At 36.1% G+C, this 18128-nt stretch overlaps 1 protein-coding gene across 2 annotated transcripts in view; it reads right to left on the bottom strand.

Moving 5' to 3' along the window:
* Cgrrf1 (cell growth regulator with ring finger domain 1) overlaps positions 1-16837 on the bottom strand; it is a 46838-nt gene extending 30001 nt beyond the window's left edge. The window contains exons 1-2 of one of the 2 annotated variants that reach the window (XM_048793330.1): positions 16588-16837; positions 7767-7906 (exon numbers count right to left, since the gene is read on the bottom strand). In XM_048793330.1, the coding sequence (XP_048649287.1) occupies positions 7767-7906; positions 16588-16691 (244 nt within the window). In that variant the 5' untranslated portion in view covers positions 16692-16837. The remainder of the gene's footprint in view (positions 1-7766; positions 7907-16587) is intronic. The other variant, XM_015480902.2, reaches the window with a different exon arrangement.
* Between the last annotated feature and the right edge of the window lie 1291 nt (positions 16838-18128).

Below are 18128 nucleotides of genomic sequence, written 5' to 3'. Positions count from 1 at the left end.
AGTGAAGACCTTTTTATTCTTTTTCAGTTCTTTATGAACCATTTAAGACGATTGGTAAGAATAAATTAATAATAAACAGTAACCAGGCAGAAAAAAAAAAAAAAAACCACAAGGAAACTGCTTACAAAGTGACAGCAGAATTGTTGCACCAAATTAATTAAATCCAACTAATACATATTGAGTACCTACTTAAAATTTCATTAAAGTCTCTACATTGGGGAAATGGAAATACAAAGCCAAACACACTATCAGTAAATAACAACAACAAAAATCCCAACAACTTTACCCTAATAAACAGAACTGAATAACCATGATTAAAACTGATTCTTGGGGCTGGGATTGTGGCTCAGTAGGAGAGCACTTGCCTAGCATGTGTGAGGCACTGGGTTCGATCCTTAGCACCCATAAAAATAAATAAAATAAAGGTACTGTATCCGACTACAAATAAAAAATATATATATGTATATGTGTGTATATCTGTATATATATGTGTATTGTATGTGTGTGTGTGTATGTATGTGTGTGTGTATGTGTGTGTATATATATATATATCTGATTCTTGGCCCTCAAAGTTAGAAGGTCCTAAAACAATATATACCAAGCTCTGAGAGAAAATGGATGCCAACCAAGAATCTTCTACCAGCAAAATTAAGCTTCAGATTTGGTGATGAAATAAAAACCTTTCGTGATAAACAAAAGTTAAAAGAATTTACAACTAGAAAGCCTGTACTACAGAACATTCTCAGCAAAATATTCCCGTGAGGAGGAAATGAAAAAAAAAAAAGAAAAGAAAATCAGCAAAGGGAGAAACTACACTTAAGGAAAAGCCAATCAAAGGAGAAACCAAGTGAAGTTAAAAACCAAAAATAAACCAAAATGACTGGGAGTATGAATCATATCTCAGTAATAACCCTGAATGTTAATGGCCAAAACTCATTAATCAAAAGACATAGACTGGCAGATTAGATTAAAAAAAAAAAAAAAAGACCCAATAATACACTGTCTTCAAGAGACTCATCTCATAGGAAAAGACATCCACAAACTAAAGGTGAAAGGATGGGAAAAAAACATACCACTCCTATGGATTGCATAAACAAGCAGTGGTTTCCAACCTCATATCAGATAAAGTTGATTTCAAACCAAAGTTAGTCAGAAGGGATAAAGAAGGACATTTCATACTGCTTAAGGGAATTATACATCAACAAAACATAACAATCAAATTTATGTCCCAAACAATGGAACACTTATGTACATCAAACAAACCCTTCACAATTTCAAGAAGCAAATAGACCACAACATAATAACACTGAGTGACTTTAACACACCTCTCACCACAGAATAGATATTCCAAACAAAAATTAAACAAAGAAACTACAGAACTAAATAATACAATCAATAATTTAGACTTAACAGACATATATAGAACATTTCATCCATCAATGATCATTTTCTCAGCAGCACATGGATCCTTCTCTAAAATAGACCATATGTTATGCCACAAAGCAAGTCTTAGCAAATACAAAAAAAAAATAGATACTACCCTCCATTCTATAAAATAATAATGGAATGGAATTAGAAATCAATGATAAAATAAAAAATAGAAGTTACTCCAACACTTGCAGACTAAATAATATGCTATTGAATGATGAATGAATAGTAGAAGAAATCAGGTAATTCTTAGAGGTAAATGAGAACATCGATACAACGTATCAAAATCTCTGTGACACTATGAAAGCAGTACTAAGAGTGTGCGTGTGTGTGTGTGTGTGTGTATCTGATTCTTGGCCCTCAAAGTTAGAAGGTCCTAAAACAATATATACCAAGCTTTGAGTTCATTGCATTGAACTCATTCATTAAAAGAATAAAAAGTCAACAAACAAATGACTTAACATTACATCTCAAAGCTCTAGAAAAAGAAGAACAAATCAACACCAAAAATAGTAGACGACAGGAAAAAATTAAAACAGAGCTAAAATCAATGAAATTGAAACAAAAGAAAATTCAAAACATTGACAAAAACGAAAAGTTGGTTATTTGAAAAAATAAATAAAATTGATAAACCTTAGCCAGCCAACAAAGAGAAAGAGAGAGAAAACTCAAATTACTAAAATTCATGATGAAAAGGGAAATATCATGAAGGACACTATTGAAATACAGAAGATAATTAGAAACTATTTTGAAAATTTATGCTCCCATAAAATAGAAAATCTTGAAGACATTGACAAATTTCTAGAGAAATAGGATCTACCCAAACTGAATCAGGAGGACATACACAATTTAAACAAATCAATTTCAAGCAATGGAATAGAAGATGCCATCAAAAGGCTACCAACAAAGAAAAGCGCAGAACCCGATGGATTCTCAGCTGAGTTCTACAAGACCTTCAAGGAAGAACTAACACCAATACTCCTCAAATTATCCCATGAAATAGAAAAGGAGGGGTCTTCCCAAACTCATTCTATGAGGCTAGTATCACCCTGATACCAAAACCAGACAAAGACACATCAAGAAAAGAAAACTTCAGACCAATATCCCTGATGAACATAGATGCAAAACTTCTCAATAAAATTCTTGCAAATAGCTTATAAAAACATTAAAAAGACAGTGCATCATGGTCAAGTGGGGTTTATCCCAGGGATTCAAGATTGGTTCAATATACAGAAATCAATAAACATAATTCATCACATCAATAGACTTAAAGCTTTAAGATTCATATGAGCATCGCAACAGATATAGAAAAAGCATTTGACAAAATACAGCACCCCTTCATGTTCAAAACACTAGACAAACTAGGGATAGTAGGAACATACCTCAACATTGTAAAAACTATCTACAATATGCCCAAGTCCAACATCATTCTAAGTAGAGAAAAATTGAAGGCATTCCCTCTAAAAACTGGAATCAAAAAAATACTGTTTTACCACTTCTATTCAATATAGTCCTGGAAACTCTAGCCAGAGCAAACAGATAGATGAAAGAAATTAATGGATGTAAATAGGAAAAGAAGAACTGAAACTATCACTATTTGCCAGTGACATGATTCTATATTTAGAAGATCCAAAAAATTCCACCAGAAAACTTCTTGAGCTATTAAATGAATTCAGCAAAGTAGCAGTATATAAAATCAACACCCATAAATCAAATGCATTTCTACATACCAGTGATGAATCTTCTGAAAGAGAAATTAGAAAAACTACCCCCTTTGCAACAGCCTCAAAAATACATACATACATACATACATACATACATACATACATACTATACTTGGGAATCAATCTAACAAGAGAAGTGAAAGACCTCTACAATGAAAACTACAGAACCTAACAAAAGAAACTGAAGACCTTAGAAGATGAAAATATCTCCCATGTTTTTGCACATGGCAGAATTAATATTGTCAAAATGGCCATACTACCAAAAGTGTTATGCAGATTTAATGCAATTCCTATTAAAATCCCAATGTCATTCTTCATAGAAAAAGAAAAAGCAATCATGAAATTCATTTGGAAAAATAAGAGACCCAGAATAACCAAAGCAATCCTTAGCAAGAAGAGTGAAGTAGGAGGCATCACAATACCAGACCTTAAATTATACTACAGAGCAAAAATAACAAAAATGGCCTGGTATCGGTACCAAAATACATATGAAGACTAATGGTATAGACTAGAAGACACAGAGACAAACCCACATAAATACAGTTATCTCATACTAGACAAAGACACTAAAAACATACATTGGAGAAAAGACAGCCTCTTCAACAAATGGTGCTAGGAAAATTGGAAATCCACGTGTAACAAAATAAAATTAGATCCCTAGCTCTCACCCTGCACAAAACTCAAAGTGGATCAAGGACCTAGGAATTAGATGAGAGACCCTGTGCTTAACAGAAGAAAAAGTAGGCTTAAATCTTCATCATGTTAGCTTAGGATCTGACTTCTTTAACATTACTTCTAAAGCACAAGAAATAAAATCAAGAATCAATAAATGGGATGGATTCAAACTAAAAAGCTTCTTTTCAGCAAAAGAAATAATCAATAATGTAAAGAGAGAGTTTACAGTATGGGAGAAAATTTTTACCACACTCACATCAGATAGAGCACTAATCTTCAGGATATATAAAGAACTCAAAAAATTTAACGACAAAAGCAAATAACCCAATCAATAAATGGGCTAAGGAACTTAACAGACACTTCACAGAAGATATACAATCAATCAACAAACATATGAAAAAATGTTCAACATCTCTAGCAATTAGAGAAATGCAAATCAAAACTACTCTAAGATTTCATCTCACTTCAATCAGAATGGCAATTATCAAGAATACAAGCAGCAACAATAAATGTTGGCAAGGATGTGGGGGGGAAAGTACACTCAAACGTGGGATTGCAAATTGGTGCAACCCCTCTGGAAAGCAGTATGGAGATTCCTTAGAAAACATGGAATGGAACCACCATTTGACCCAGTTATTCCACTCATCAGTTTATACTCAAAGGACTTAAAATCAGCATACTACAGTGACGCAGCCACATCCATGTTTAATTCACAATAGCTAAACTATGGAACCAGTCTAGATGCCCTTCAACAGATGAATGAATTAAGAAAATGTGGTATATGTACACAATGGAATATCAGCCTTAAAGAAGAATGAAATTATGGCATCTTAAGGTAAATGAACAGAGTTGGAGAATATCATGCTAAGTGAAATAAGTCAATCCCAAAAACCCAAAGGGCAAATGCTTTCTCTAATATGCATATGCTGATCCCTAATGGGGGAGGAGGGCTAGGGAAGAATGAGAAACTTTGCATTTGGCAGAAGGGAATGAGGGAAAGGAAGAGGGAGTGGGAAGGATGGTGGAATGAGACAGACATTATTATCCTATGTATGATTGCATAAACGGTATGACTGCATTGTGTACAGCCAGAGAAATGAAAAGTTGTGCTCCATTTATGTACAATGAGTTGAAATGCATTCTGCTGTCATGTATAACTAATTAGAAAAAAATTTTAAAAATTTAAAAACAAAACTGGTGGGCACAGTGACACATGACTCTAATCCCAGCAACTAAGGATGTTGAGGTAGGAGGATCATAAGTTCAAGGTCAACCTCAGCAACTAAGAAAGATCCTAAATAATTTAGTGAGACTCTGTCTCAAAATAAAAAATAAAAAGGACTGGGGATGTGGTTCAGTGACTAAGCATCCCTGGGTTCAATCTCAGGCATCAAAACAAAACAAAATGGATTCTTTCATATGTTTTCAATTTAAGTCAGATCTCCAGATGTTCCCCTGACCACCTTCCAATATGTCAATCATTTCGGGTACAGAGGTGGAAAAAAAAAATCCTGGAAAATTAAACTATCTATGTATCAAATGAAATAACCTTTTAAATTGTCAGAAGATTATTTTATCCTCCTATGTAGCCATCTTTAATAATACCTACCTTTCCACAAATTAAACAAATGAATTTTACTCTGCTAAATACAATTCCTGCCAAAATCCTTCCCTATAGAAAACTGAGAATGAATGATACGCCATAGTAATTTAAAAATTAAAAATTCAATCATGCTATAAATCTACACTTTGAAAATTATTTTATGTACTTGATGAATGTTACTGTTGGTTAATGCCTAATATGTGGGCATAACTGAGGTTTACTTACTGGCAATCATTTCAATTACTTCAAACATTTGCAAGGCTGTTTTTGTTTGTTTGTTTGTTTGTGTTTTTTATTGTTTATTTTTTTGGTTGTTGATAGACCTTTATTTTATTCATTTATTCATATGCAGTGCTGAGAATCGAACCCAGTGCCTCACACATGCTAGGCAAATGCTCTACCACACTGAGTCAAAACCCCAGCCCTGCAGGGCTGGTTTTATTTGTAACTATTTCTGCCTAAAAGACAAATTGATGGATTTCCTCACACTTTGTAGCTCATGAATGTCCTGTATTTTGCTCACAATGTATTAACTCTTCTCACTATTTCAGTATATTTCTGGGCTTGCAGAAATGTACTGCAGGAAGGATGGCCTTATACTGGTAAATTTTTTTGTTGGCAGTCCTGCTTAAGAGCCAGATGAAATATTGTAGCAAGTTCAAGTCCAAAGTCAAAGAGATTGGAAGTCACAGAGCTACCACTATTGTGTATATTTTAATCAGGTATGCACAACCTACTGTTTTATAAACAAATTAGTTTTTATCTGTGTTATACCTTAAATTTACCTGCTGTGAGGGGAGGGCCCTAATTTTCTTCCACTCATAGGGTAGCATTATTTACAGTTAAGGAGGAAGAATAAGAAATTCTATACTTTTTCCTTAATGACTAAGTAAACTGATTTTGACAGATGATTAGATTCTGAAAGTTAGAGGCAGGAAGGATGACTAGATAAGAATGGTCCACAGAAGTCATGAGGCATGACATCAAGAAGGAAAGGACTGGTCAACTGTTAAGTACTTCAGAAAAAGCAGTGACTCAGGATTTGGAGGTTGTGGGTGGAGGGCAGAAGTGATAAGTAGTGAAGTTGAAGAAAGTCATTTCAGTAGAGGGCACGGGGAAAACATAGACTGTGCTGCATCAAGGAGGAAAAGGGACTAGAGAAGCAAGAAGCTTTTCAGAAGTGAGCAATGAAAGAAAGAAGAAAAATGGGCAGGAGCTAAAATAAGGCAAAAAGCTGAAATTTATTTATTTTTAAGATGCCTGAAAGGTAAATAAATATAAAAGGTAAGAATTTCAGCCCCAAAATCTTTGAAAAGCACAGAATTCAATCTAGAATTGCCCACTCTCTATCTCTATTGAACTGTCACAAAAGCATTTCAAAGCCCAAAAGTTCAACAGTAAATTCAATATCTTTCTTCCAAAGCCTGTCTTTCCTCTAGTACTGCTTATCTTTGTAATAGGATCTGTTTATGTGGGACCCAGGCAAAAAAACCTAAGTCTTCCTGCACTTTTCTCTCTTACCTGTTCCACCCTGTTTTAATCATAACAAATGACTTCTTGTTCCTCTAATGTATTATTTTGTTTCTTACCTATGATAGGTATATCATAGTGCTTTGCTCATGTTTCTTCCTTTACCTAGAAGTTTCCTCAAATCCAAGCTACATAACTACTTATCTATCAGTCAAGACTACTCAAAACAAAAACTAAGAGGGGGAAAGGAAGGAAAATAAAAGAGACTCAGCACATTCTCTTCTATGAAGCCTTTCCGAAATATATCTTTGCACCCTAGGAAATTTAACCATTTCTTTGTTTAGTATTCATTCCCATTATTTCTAATGGTCCTGATGACAATTTATTTTTCCAAATAAGTACAGAAACAAATGGTTGCCATCTATTATTACCATCACAAAAATAACATTTTATATGAAAATAATTTTTATCAAACTACCTTAATGTCACATTAAAAGATGCTTGTTCTTTAGAAGGTTAGCAGCCTTACATTAACTGTACTTAGACATACTACGTCATTTCTCACTTCACTAAAGACCAATGAAAATAGCACAGTGCCCTAACAGATTCTCCTCACTAATACCCTTAACACTTCATTCTTCTCCTTTGTAAACACACCTCCCTCTGTTTACTAGTTGGTAAATCCCTTAGGAACATAGTTTATAAATACTTAATCTTTGTATCTGCAATATTCAATCTAGTCCCTGAAACAAAATAGATATGCAATAAATGTTTGGTAAAAGTATAATGAAGAGAAAGCAATAGAGAAAAAATATATAAGGGCTAAAAAGGAGATGAAAGAATATCTTTGAAAAATAGCCACCAACTTGTAATTGAAGCTATAGATGGATTAGTGATCTCTAAGCCAAAAGGATTCTTGACTTGTCTCATTTGCTTTTTGAAAACTCTTGTGTTGAACTGGGTCTCTTCTGAATTTCTCAGAATTACTGGAACATCCCAACCAAACCTAAAGAAAAGTAAAAATAAAACATAATTTTAACAAATGTTGAAATTTTATTGTCATATGTATATTGTACTTCATGAAGCTAGTCCTTTTAACACAGATTGTTTAAAAGAGGTTGTTACTTTACTTATACTATTTTGCAGAATTAATCTAGTATTAAGAGAGATTAGAGGTCCCATAGCACTGCAACACACAGTTCAGCTGGCTGAATAAACATACTCTTGAGAATAAGAGTTATATTGTTAATATTCTTAATAGCAAAAAGGAACATAGTGATTTTAGGTAAATTATACTTACTAGCAAAAACAGTATAGAATTATTACATTTTAAAAAAGATATGAAAAACAAATATACATTCAATATGCAGACTACTTGCTATAATTTATCAGGCAAGAGAACTTTTAAAATACCAAAGATAGTCCTTCATTTACATAAGCGATTTTCTATTTTTAAATTTCATGTAAAAATGTAAACTCTGACATACACAGTGAACAGATTTGAAAGGAAAATGAGACTAAACTCAGTTTTAGTAAAATTTCAGACTTCGATATACTCCTTTCTCTATATATACATACCAGTAATAGATAAGAAATAAAATTAAAGAGACCTTGCTGAAATGAGTAAGCAAAACAGTATATTTTTAAACAAAGAAATAGTAATATTTAGCACTGAAAAAAACCAACTTTTTGCTATAAGCACGTGAATGAATTTCAAAAACACGATGCTGTGCAAAAGAAACCTCATACAAAGGAGCAAACACTATATGATTCCCTATTATAAAATTCCTGCCAAGAACAGTGGCACATGGCTGTAATCCCAGCAACTCGGGAGGTTGAGGCAGGAGGACACAAGTTCAAGACTAGTCTTGGCAACTTAGTGAGACCCTGTATCAAAATAAAAAGTAAAAAGGCCTGGGGTTGTGGTTCAGTAGTAGAGCACCCCTGGATTCCATTCACAGTTCTTACAGTTCTGAAAAAAAAAAAATAGAAAGAAAGAAAAAGGTAAGTAAAGAAAGGAAATTCTAAAGTAGGCAAAACTAGCTTCTGGGAGAAGTAAAAAAGAGAACAAAGGTTGCTTCTGGGAGTACAGGAGTAGGAAATGAGTGGGAAGGAGCATAAAGAACCTTTACTGGTGATGAAATCTATATCTTGATGAAAGTTGAATTGAATAGAAAGTTTGATAACACTTGGCCAATGATATGCTTGAGAACTGTTCATTTCACTGTATGTAAATATTACTTTAAAAGAAAAAGAACTACGAACAAAACAAACACTGAACTTTCGCTAATAATAGTCATGCTCTGGTACTTATGAACGAAGAGCACAACTTCCTTTGAAATGTTTCCCAAAATAAGATGGACTGTTGATTGGATAGAAGATGGATGAATGGACAAATATGTAATAAGAAAATTATAATAACTTTGGTGTAGAATCTAAGTGATGGGTAAATGTTCCCTATATAATTCTTTCTACTATTCTGTTTGAAAATTTTTATAATAAACTGTTGGAAAAGAGACATAGCTGGGTTTAAAAATAAGTATCTTAATGGATCTGAAAAGGGAAAGAAACATTATGAGTAAAGCTGATGCCATGGTGTGATGGGCCCTGAGTCTTGTAGCAGGCAGTGGCAACTAAGCCTTCACGTACTAGGAAGCCAGTAGAGGTTATCTATCCAAGACAAGGGTCAGATCAAGGTTTATAATACCAGGAGCTGGGTTAGGCAAATGTCAATCTTGAGCACAACTATCATTATAAGTCTCAGTCTTAAGACTGATCTAAGAATCTAGGTGTAAATAATTATAAAATCATACCACGAAAATTTAGGTTGAAAACTAATATGTCAAAACATGACAATAAACCTAATGCTGAGAGGACATCAATAAAATTAACAAATAGAACAGAAATCCATTCAAGATGATGAATTTAATTTTATTGGACAGTTAGAAAAAGCTGCTCTGGCCCTGCCTAATAAAGCTGGGAAGTAAGCATCTACCAGATCAAACTGTTTGCAGGCATCTTAACTGTGACCCAGAGAAAACCTCAAGAATACAAAAATACCCAGCATCTCATAAGGTAAAATTCACAATATTTTTGCATCTATTAAAAAAATTAATAGGCATGCAAAGAATTAGGAAAATATTACCTATAATGAGGAGGAAAAACTAAATAAAAGGTAATTAAAGTTTGAACATATTATATAGAGACATGGACGATATAAAAAAGACCCAAATTAGGGCTGGAGTCGTAGCTCAGTGGTAGAGTGTTCACCTAGTCCATGTGAGGCACTGTGTTTGCTCCTCAGCTTCACGTTAAAATAAAATAAATGTATTATGTCCATCTACAACTAAAAATATCTTTAAAAAAAAAGACCCAAATCAACTTCTAGAGATGATAAATACAATATACTGAGATGAAAAATACACTGGATGGGATTGACTGCAGAACAAAAGATGAGTGAATAAATCTGAAGGCAACATAATAAAAAGTACCCCAATGAAACAGGAAAAGAAAACTGAATAATAATAATTTTTAAAAAGTCAGTAGAACAAAGGACAATTTCAAGCAGCCTAATATACATGTAATTGAAGTCTACAGAGCAAAGTCAGAGGACAGATAAAGCATTTAAACATATAATGGACAAATTCATTGAAAAATATAAACCCACAGATCCAAAAATTTAATGAACTCTAAATACGAGAAACGAGGAAGAATATGCTCAAGCACATTGTAATCAAACTGCCTTAAACCAGTGATAAAGAGAATATCTTAAAAGAAGCACTGCATAAGACAGTAGTTATTCTTAGCAGAATTAATGAAAGCCAAAATATCTTTAAAGACATAAAATAAAAAGCTGTCAGTCCAGAATTCTATACCTGTATTTTTTCAAAATCAAAAGAAAAATAAATATTCTTTTCACACATAACAAAAGCAAAAAAAGAATTCATTATCAACATCATTTCTTGCACAACAAGAAATATTAAAGGAAATCTTTTGGGGAAAAGGTGAATGATACCAAGTAGCAATTTAGACTGATACAAAAAATGTACAGCACAGAAATGATAATGATGTGGGGAAATATAATGTTCTTCTTATTTCTTTTTTTTCCTTCTTCTTTCTTAAACCTCTTTAAAATATTACTTGAAAATTAACAGAATACCACAAACCCTAAAGCAATCACTAAAAAAAGTTATTGCTAACAAACCAACATAAGTCACTTAACTAATGCAAATGAAGAATGAACAAGAGGGGAAAAGGAAGAAAGTACAGACAGGACAAATAGAAAATAAGTAGCAAGATGGTAAACTTAAATCCAACCTTATTGATAACAGCATCAAATATAAAATGATTAAAAGACAAAGATTATCAGATTGGATAAAAACATAAGACCTAACTACATGCTGCATATACAAAACCCACTTGAAATATAAAGACAAAAAAATAGATTATAAGTAAAATATGGAAAAAATATACCTGCTAATACTAATCAAAAGAAAGCTGTAGAGGCTGGGGGTATACCTCAACAGAAAGTACTTGCCCAGCACGCAAATGTCCCTGGGTTCAACTCTCAGCACTGTGGGGGCGGGGGGGCGGCTGGAGTGGCTATATTAATGTCAGACACAGTAGATATGAGGGCAAAGACTATTACCAAGAGTACAGATGGCCATTTCATAATGACAAAAGGATTAATTAATTAGGCAGACACAAGAATTCTAAATGTTTACGCATGTATTAATAGAACTTCAAAACATAAAGTAAACCCTAACACAATTGCAAAAAGAAACAGAAAAATCCACATAGTCAGCAATTTAGACTCCTCATGAACTCAATAATTGGTAGCACCAATAGATAGAAATATCAGTAAAAATAGCAAAGACTTGACTAATACTATCAAATCAATTTTACCTGACAGGTATAGAACATCTCACCCAATAATAGCAAAAAATATATTCTTTTTAAGTGCATTAGGAAATTTACCAGAGAGGGAGGCCATATTCTGGATATAAAACAAATCTCAATTCATTTACAAGGTCAAATCATAAAAACTATATCTGGCCACAGTGGAATCAAATAATAAGTCACTAACAGATATCTTGAAAGCTCCCAAATATTTAGATTAAATAGTAAACTCCTAACTAAGCCAGATTTCAAGGAGAATTTTAAAAATTATGAACTAAATGAAAATGAAAATATATAAAACAAAATTCATGTGATGTTGGTAAATCAATCCTCTTAGAGAAATTACAAGTCCTAAATGGTTTGCTCCTGAGCACCATACCCTCCCCACCAAAAAAAGAAAAAAAGCACCAAACACCGGCTACTCAATCTTATTAAATATAGACCTCCAATTAATCAAGTTTCAGTCAGATAAACAAGTACAAGATAACAAATTGTTTCTTTCTTTTTGGTGGTACTGGGGATTGAACCCAGGGGTGTGCCATCATGGAGCTACATCCCCAATGCTTTTTTTTTTTTTTTTAAGACAAGGCCTCCCTAAATTGCTCAGCCTGGCCTTGAACTTGCAATAGTCTGCCTGCCTCTGCCTCCTGAGTTGCTGGGATTACAGGCACCTGATGATGAGTTAACATTGTAGATCCAGAATTTCTTGAGAATATATCCTGGGCCTAACAAACTAATAATCCATTCTCACACATATTCCCAGGTTCCCACAGGTACAATTTAGCAAAATCTTGCAATTCTTTTATAGGAAAAGCTATTTCCAGCCAGACCTGATTTTTGCTCCTGTACTGTGGAACATGCAGAGATCTCCATCTCAGGGCAAAAGGTAGGACTAAGTATGGATATCCCTTTGCAAGGAGACTGCTCTAACTGTAGTTATCACAGGATCTTCAAATGAGGGAAGACTAGATTTCTAACACATGAAAGACTACCTTCATCAAAAGGGCAGGCACAGAGTAACTGGGGTTTCAAGATTCTCAGTGTGTCCATGTCTATCTAGATGTCCCCACTCTAAGTTTAGAGACCCACTTCTTTCTAATCAATGTGCTAAATAAGATACTAAAAGGCTGTAAAGTCTATAACCAGCACAATTAAAACTGGGTTAAATTTTTAGCAAGGTTGACCCCGTGGCTATACAAAATAAAGTGCTTTAGAACCACAGAAACTCTGATTCTCCGAGACTTGATTTGAGAGTTTCAAAATTTGAGTTGGTCATTTTCTTTCTGTAAGCACTCCAGTGAACTCAGCAACAACCAAATCAGCTCTCCCTCAGCCCCTGTAGGCACTGTTCCTGCTGTAACAGTCAAACGCTTTAACTACTTGGTCCCCCAAGGCAGCTGCTTCAGAAATAATTTTATCACCATTAACCAAAGGTAGTAATTTAATAAATTAAAATATACTACATGCCATAGATTATTAGAACCTTATTTCTCATTAGCAAGGAGCTGAAGAAATAACCAATTCAGCCCCCAAACCCTATCTCTAATGATTTTTTCCTTCTAGGATTCCATTCTTAGTAACACTTTATCAGCCAGGGTCCAGCGAAGAGAACAAAACCACACCAGTTATTTTAACAGAGAACTTAAACATTAAAAAATGTTAACCAGGGCTGAGGATATAGCTCAGTATAGAGTGCTGACTTGGCATGTGTGAGGCCCTGGGTTAGATTCCAGTAAGAAGAGAGGGTTAAACCAAAAGTTGAAGGAAAAAAAAGGCAAAAAGGGGGAAACTGAATATCAAAGAAGTAGTAATAGCAGGAAGCAGTTATTATTCCTAAGACAAAGGAATAGAGGGAAGAGAATTACAACAGTGCAGAAATTTAGAATAGCGACTCCATGGAGCTAGGATTCAGCTGAGGAAAGGATATTGGTATTTTTAAGGGGTTGTAGAGATTAGTTCTAGAACAGTAGAAAACTAAACTGGAATAACTTGAAACCACTGCCAGAATAAAGACAGATAAGAAAAGGAATCAAACAGAAATCAGAAAGCCCCTTTATACTCTTGAAAGCCTTCCAGTCTCCCTCCTTTCTTGGCAAAGCCTGATACACAGAAAGCTAGCAAAAGAGAAATATGGTTTAGAGTTCTGCCCCAGATTCACAGAGGTATGGCATGAAGAGGGGTGGTTTGAATATGTCCTGGCCTAATAAACTAGCTATCCATTCTTATACATATTCCCCAGGTTCCTACAGATACAAGTTGCAAAATCTTGCAATTGTTTTTATAGATAAGCTGCTTCCAACTAGGTCAGAAAAGGTGGTATGAAGTTGAGAGACAACAGTTTAATAACCCACAGTTAAGAGGAAAGCAGGGGGTAGCTGCTGAGTCAGGATCCTTGAGTATTTGAGACTGTTAAAAGATGTATATGGCATTTTGGACTCCTTTCTGCACAGTGACTGACAGGAGCTAACAGAAACTACCATGTAGATAAAAAGAAATATCACACATCCAATGGCATGATTCTTTCCTATTGCTATTGATATCTAGTAATCAGATGATCCTATTCTTTCTCTACTTTCACCAGTATAGGTGAACACAAAGCAGTAGAATGAGCAATAGGAAAGAAACTACACTGAGGTAAAAACCATGACAGAGAAAACAGATTACCAAAAGGGAGGCAGGTCTCTTAAAAAGTATTAAGGGAGGTCTTTTAAAAAATGAAAATTATGGTGGGCTACTTAGTTTACCCTCTGGCCCTGTTTTCGTGAGATCAAAATAGAATCCAAATTTTCTTCATTTATAGTCAATAAATCTGTGACCTTGGCTTAGGTTTGCAAATAATAGTCAAAAGTTTAATTACATGGGCAAAGCTAAGCCACATGAAAAGAATGGTTGAGTTAGGCTCAATGAGGCCTAATCAGGATGGAAATGACTGCCACATACATGGATGGTCTTGTGGCTTCAGCAGTGCTTTGGGAAGCAGAACTTCCACCCTTATACCTACATGGATGATTGAGTAATTGCTAAATATTGAAACTAAGCCTTAAACCTGGCAGAGTCAATCATAGTTGGGCATGGTGGCACTCATGTGTAATCCCATCGACTTAGGAGGATGTAGCAGGAGGATCGTAAGTTCGAGACAAGCCTCAGCAATTTAGTGCAGCTCTAAGCAACTTAGCAAGACCCTGTCTCAAAATAAAAAAGTCTGGAGATGTAGCTCAGTGGTTAAGCACCCTGGGTTCAATCTATGGTACCAAAAATACAAAAAGTGAAAAACCTGACAGTCAGGATTTGAACCTCGGTCTGTCTTATGCCAAAATCTCTCAATATCTCAATCTCTCAATTTAAGTACATAATATAATTATCAACTAGGTATTGATTTTCCTAATGGAGAAAAATTATGTTTAAGAGGATTACAGCAACATTATAGTCATTTTAAAAACTTGTGTTAAGACTGCTTTTCACACTTGGGCAACACCTTCCTAATTTCTAGTTACAGATTTTCTTGAAATGAATAATAGCAATAAAACTTGATGGGTCAAGAATAACAAATTATGGAAGACTGGTTTTCATCTTTCCCCATCCACATACAAAGAATTTTCCATTCTTTCACGGGCAGGTTGGGGAGCAGTATGGAAATGCTAAAACTTCGATTAGTTCCTAAAGATGCCATGTATTTTCAGAAACTGACAAGGGCCTGTGTTCTTTCTTTAAAGTAATGACATAAATAATCAAAGGGTATTTTTGAACTTGTTTTACAAAGCCTGCTTTAGTTACTAGAATGTACTTCTGTACTCAAGTTGTGTTCTCTGAAATGCCTTCTCTTCTCAACTATCCACACTCAACTACTTTTCAAAAAAATTCATTCTCCAAAATTCAGCTCATGTCTTTCTCTTCAGTGGCGTTCTCTCAGAAGGGTCAGGTCATAGCTGTTATCACTTAGAACCACTATTAGACACATTTGGAACCACCATCTTTTCAAAGGGTCTTATGAAGGCTGCAGCCTTGTGGGCTAGTAAAATGATTCCAACTTTATTTATAAGGCTTGACTCAACACAGTACAATGGCATCTCCTCAAGAGAGAAAGATAATCTATGGGCCAGAAGAATTGCTTAGGAGTTATTTAACAATCTGTCCTCTTTGTCTCCAACAGGCAAACTGCTTCAACACCATAGTGTAACTTATTTCTAAGGTCTCTTCCAGCTCTAAAATTTTTATTTTTATAATTCTATCGACTATTCAAAAGGTGTGGAATTGTGGAATGGGCATAGAAATCATTAAATTCTCAAACGGTAACTGATTCTGAGAAAAGTTCCACTTAAAGATCTGAGGTCAAGTGTTTAGGTCGGTCAGAAACATTAACAATCACTTCTTGTTACTGTCCATGACTGTACACTGAACAGCAGGTGACTGGTTCACTCTGGGCACACAGTAGGCCTCAATCGGGGACAAAGCCTGCCGGACAAGTACTTTATCCCAACATCAAGACCAGACACTTCCTGGCGGCTTTATCCCCTAGAAACAAAGCTGGGTAAAATATCCCAATCCGGTACCACTCCAGAAATCCGCAGCTCCGGGGGCCGGACGGCGAAGCCTGGCAGTGACGCAGGTGCGGTGTTCACCTGGTTCACCCCCAGCAGTCAGTCGCAGTGCTCCTCACCGATTACCCAACGGCCTCTCAGGCGCCCCAGTCCCGTGGGTTCCTGCTCCTGCGCCCACTGGTGCTCGCCGCGACCCCTCTCCAGGGTTGTCTGTCCCTTCGTCCCTTGCTCCTAGCCCTGGAACACTTACCATCCTAGTACCAGGCCGGTGGTCACGATGAAGCAAGTAAAGACCACCGCGATGTAGAAGAGCGGTGAGTATTCATAGAGCGTTACCAGAAACACCGCAGCCATTAGGGTCCCCTGGGCTGAGCCCGGCTCCAGCCGCCCAGCCCAGCCCAGACCAAACCGAGCCAGCTCGGCCAGGGGTAAAAGCCACTACGGTGCCCCAAAGCGGACAAACTTTCTAGTTCCTCCCTCACCAAGGATTCCCGTGAGCTGGAAGTAGAGGCAAGCTCGCAGGAGGTGGGAGCCTGCGTACCAATCACGGCGTCGCCAACAGAGCGTGCCACGCCCCTCCCGCTCCCGCCTCAAGCTATTGGCTTCGTGGAGGGGCGGAGCCCCAAATCGCACCGCCTCCAACTCCGGGGATTGGTAGCCTGCAAGCACCTCCTTCGCTAATCTGGTCCAATGGTGATCACTGTTCTGCCGGCAAATTCTAAATAAAAATTGGAACCGACTCCAAAATGTAGGCAAAGGCAGGTGTTTTGGTGCCCAAGAGAAGCAATCCGAAATCCACGTGCATAGTTTCCAAATCCTGAAACTCTACATAGGCAAATTTGGGAAGAGAAGGTCAGGCACCTTGGGTTCTATAAAGTGAAATAACCTCACACCTATTCTTTTTTAATCTAGAAGATTTACGCATAGGCACAATAAAAAACACAAAAAGGAGTCTTCACCAAGCAATTTATGCACGCCTTGCCATCCTTTTCAAGTTGGAAATAGAGGAAAATCAACGTTGCGTGTCCAAAATTCTCTTTAAAATGAAATAACCGGGGAGCGGAGCAGTGGCGCACACGAGTAATATCAGCTACTCCAGAGGCTGAGAAGGAGAATCCAATTGGCTGAAGAGGCCAACCCAGGCAATTTAGCTAGACACTATCTAAAAACAGAAGAGCTACGGGTATAGGGATTGGTAGCACTTCTCAGGGTTCAATCCTGAGTATTGAGGGCCGGGTGGTGCGGGAAGAAAGCAGAAGAGAAAGGAAGGAGGATAATCGTCCTTCTCCCTGCTCCCCTTTCCCCTCTTCCCCCTACACTCCTCGAATTAGAATTCATTTTCACTTTCATAACTTTAAAACGTTTTTTTAAATTAAGTACAAACTATAAAGTACAGGAAGTAGCTAAAAGTCCACTCCCTCCCCTCACCTCCCATCCCCTCTCATCTCTGACTCTAATCAGCTTCTCAACTCAAAATACTTCCCTTGTGTCACTTTGGTTGTATTTAATCCTAAAGCCATACGTAGTTACAGCTGAGACCCTAGAAACATTGTCTTGTTTTGGGCAGCAATATCCCCTGCTACAAATCAGGATTTGTTACTGAAGAAGAAAGGGAGAATGGACTTTGGGACATCTCTGCAACACTCCAAAGTCACTCTTAAAATTCATGCTTGGTAAAGATGAATCAAGTTTGTCCTCTGACCTCGCATATCCCTTGGCAAAGGATCATGTAGTAGTGCTATTTGAGAAACTTGCTTTTATAACATAATTTTTAGTTACTAAGTATTTGAT

The sequence above is a fragment of the Marmota marmota genome, unplaced genomic scaffold, assembly GCF_001458135.2.
Source record: "Marmota marmota marmota unplaced genomic scaffold, marMar, whole genome shotgun sequence".
Classification (NCBI taxonomy): Eukaryota; Metazoa; Chordata; class Mammalia; order Rodentia; family Sciuridae; genus Marmota; species Marmota marmota.
Note: the sequence above shows the minus strand (reverse complement) of the source record. Positions and strands in the feature narration are given on the sequence as shown.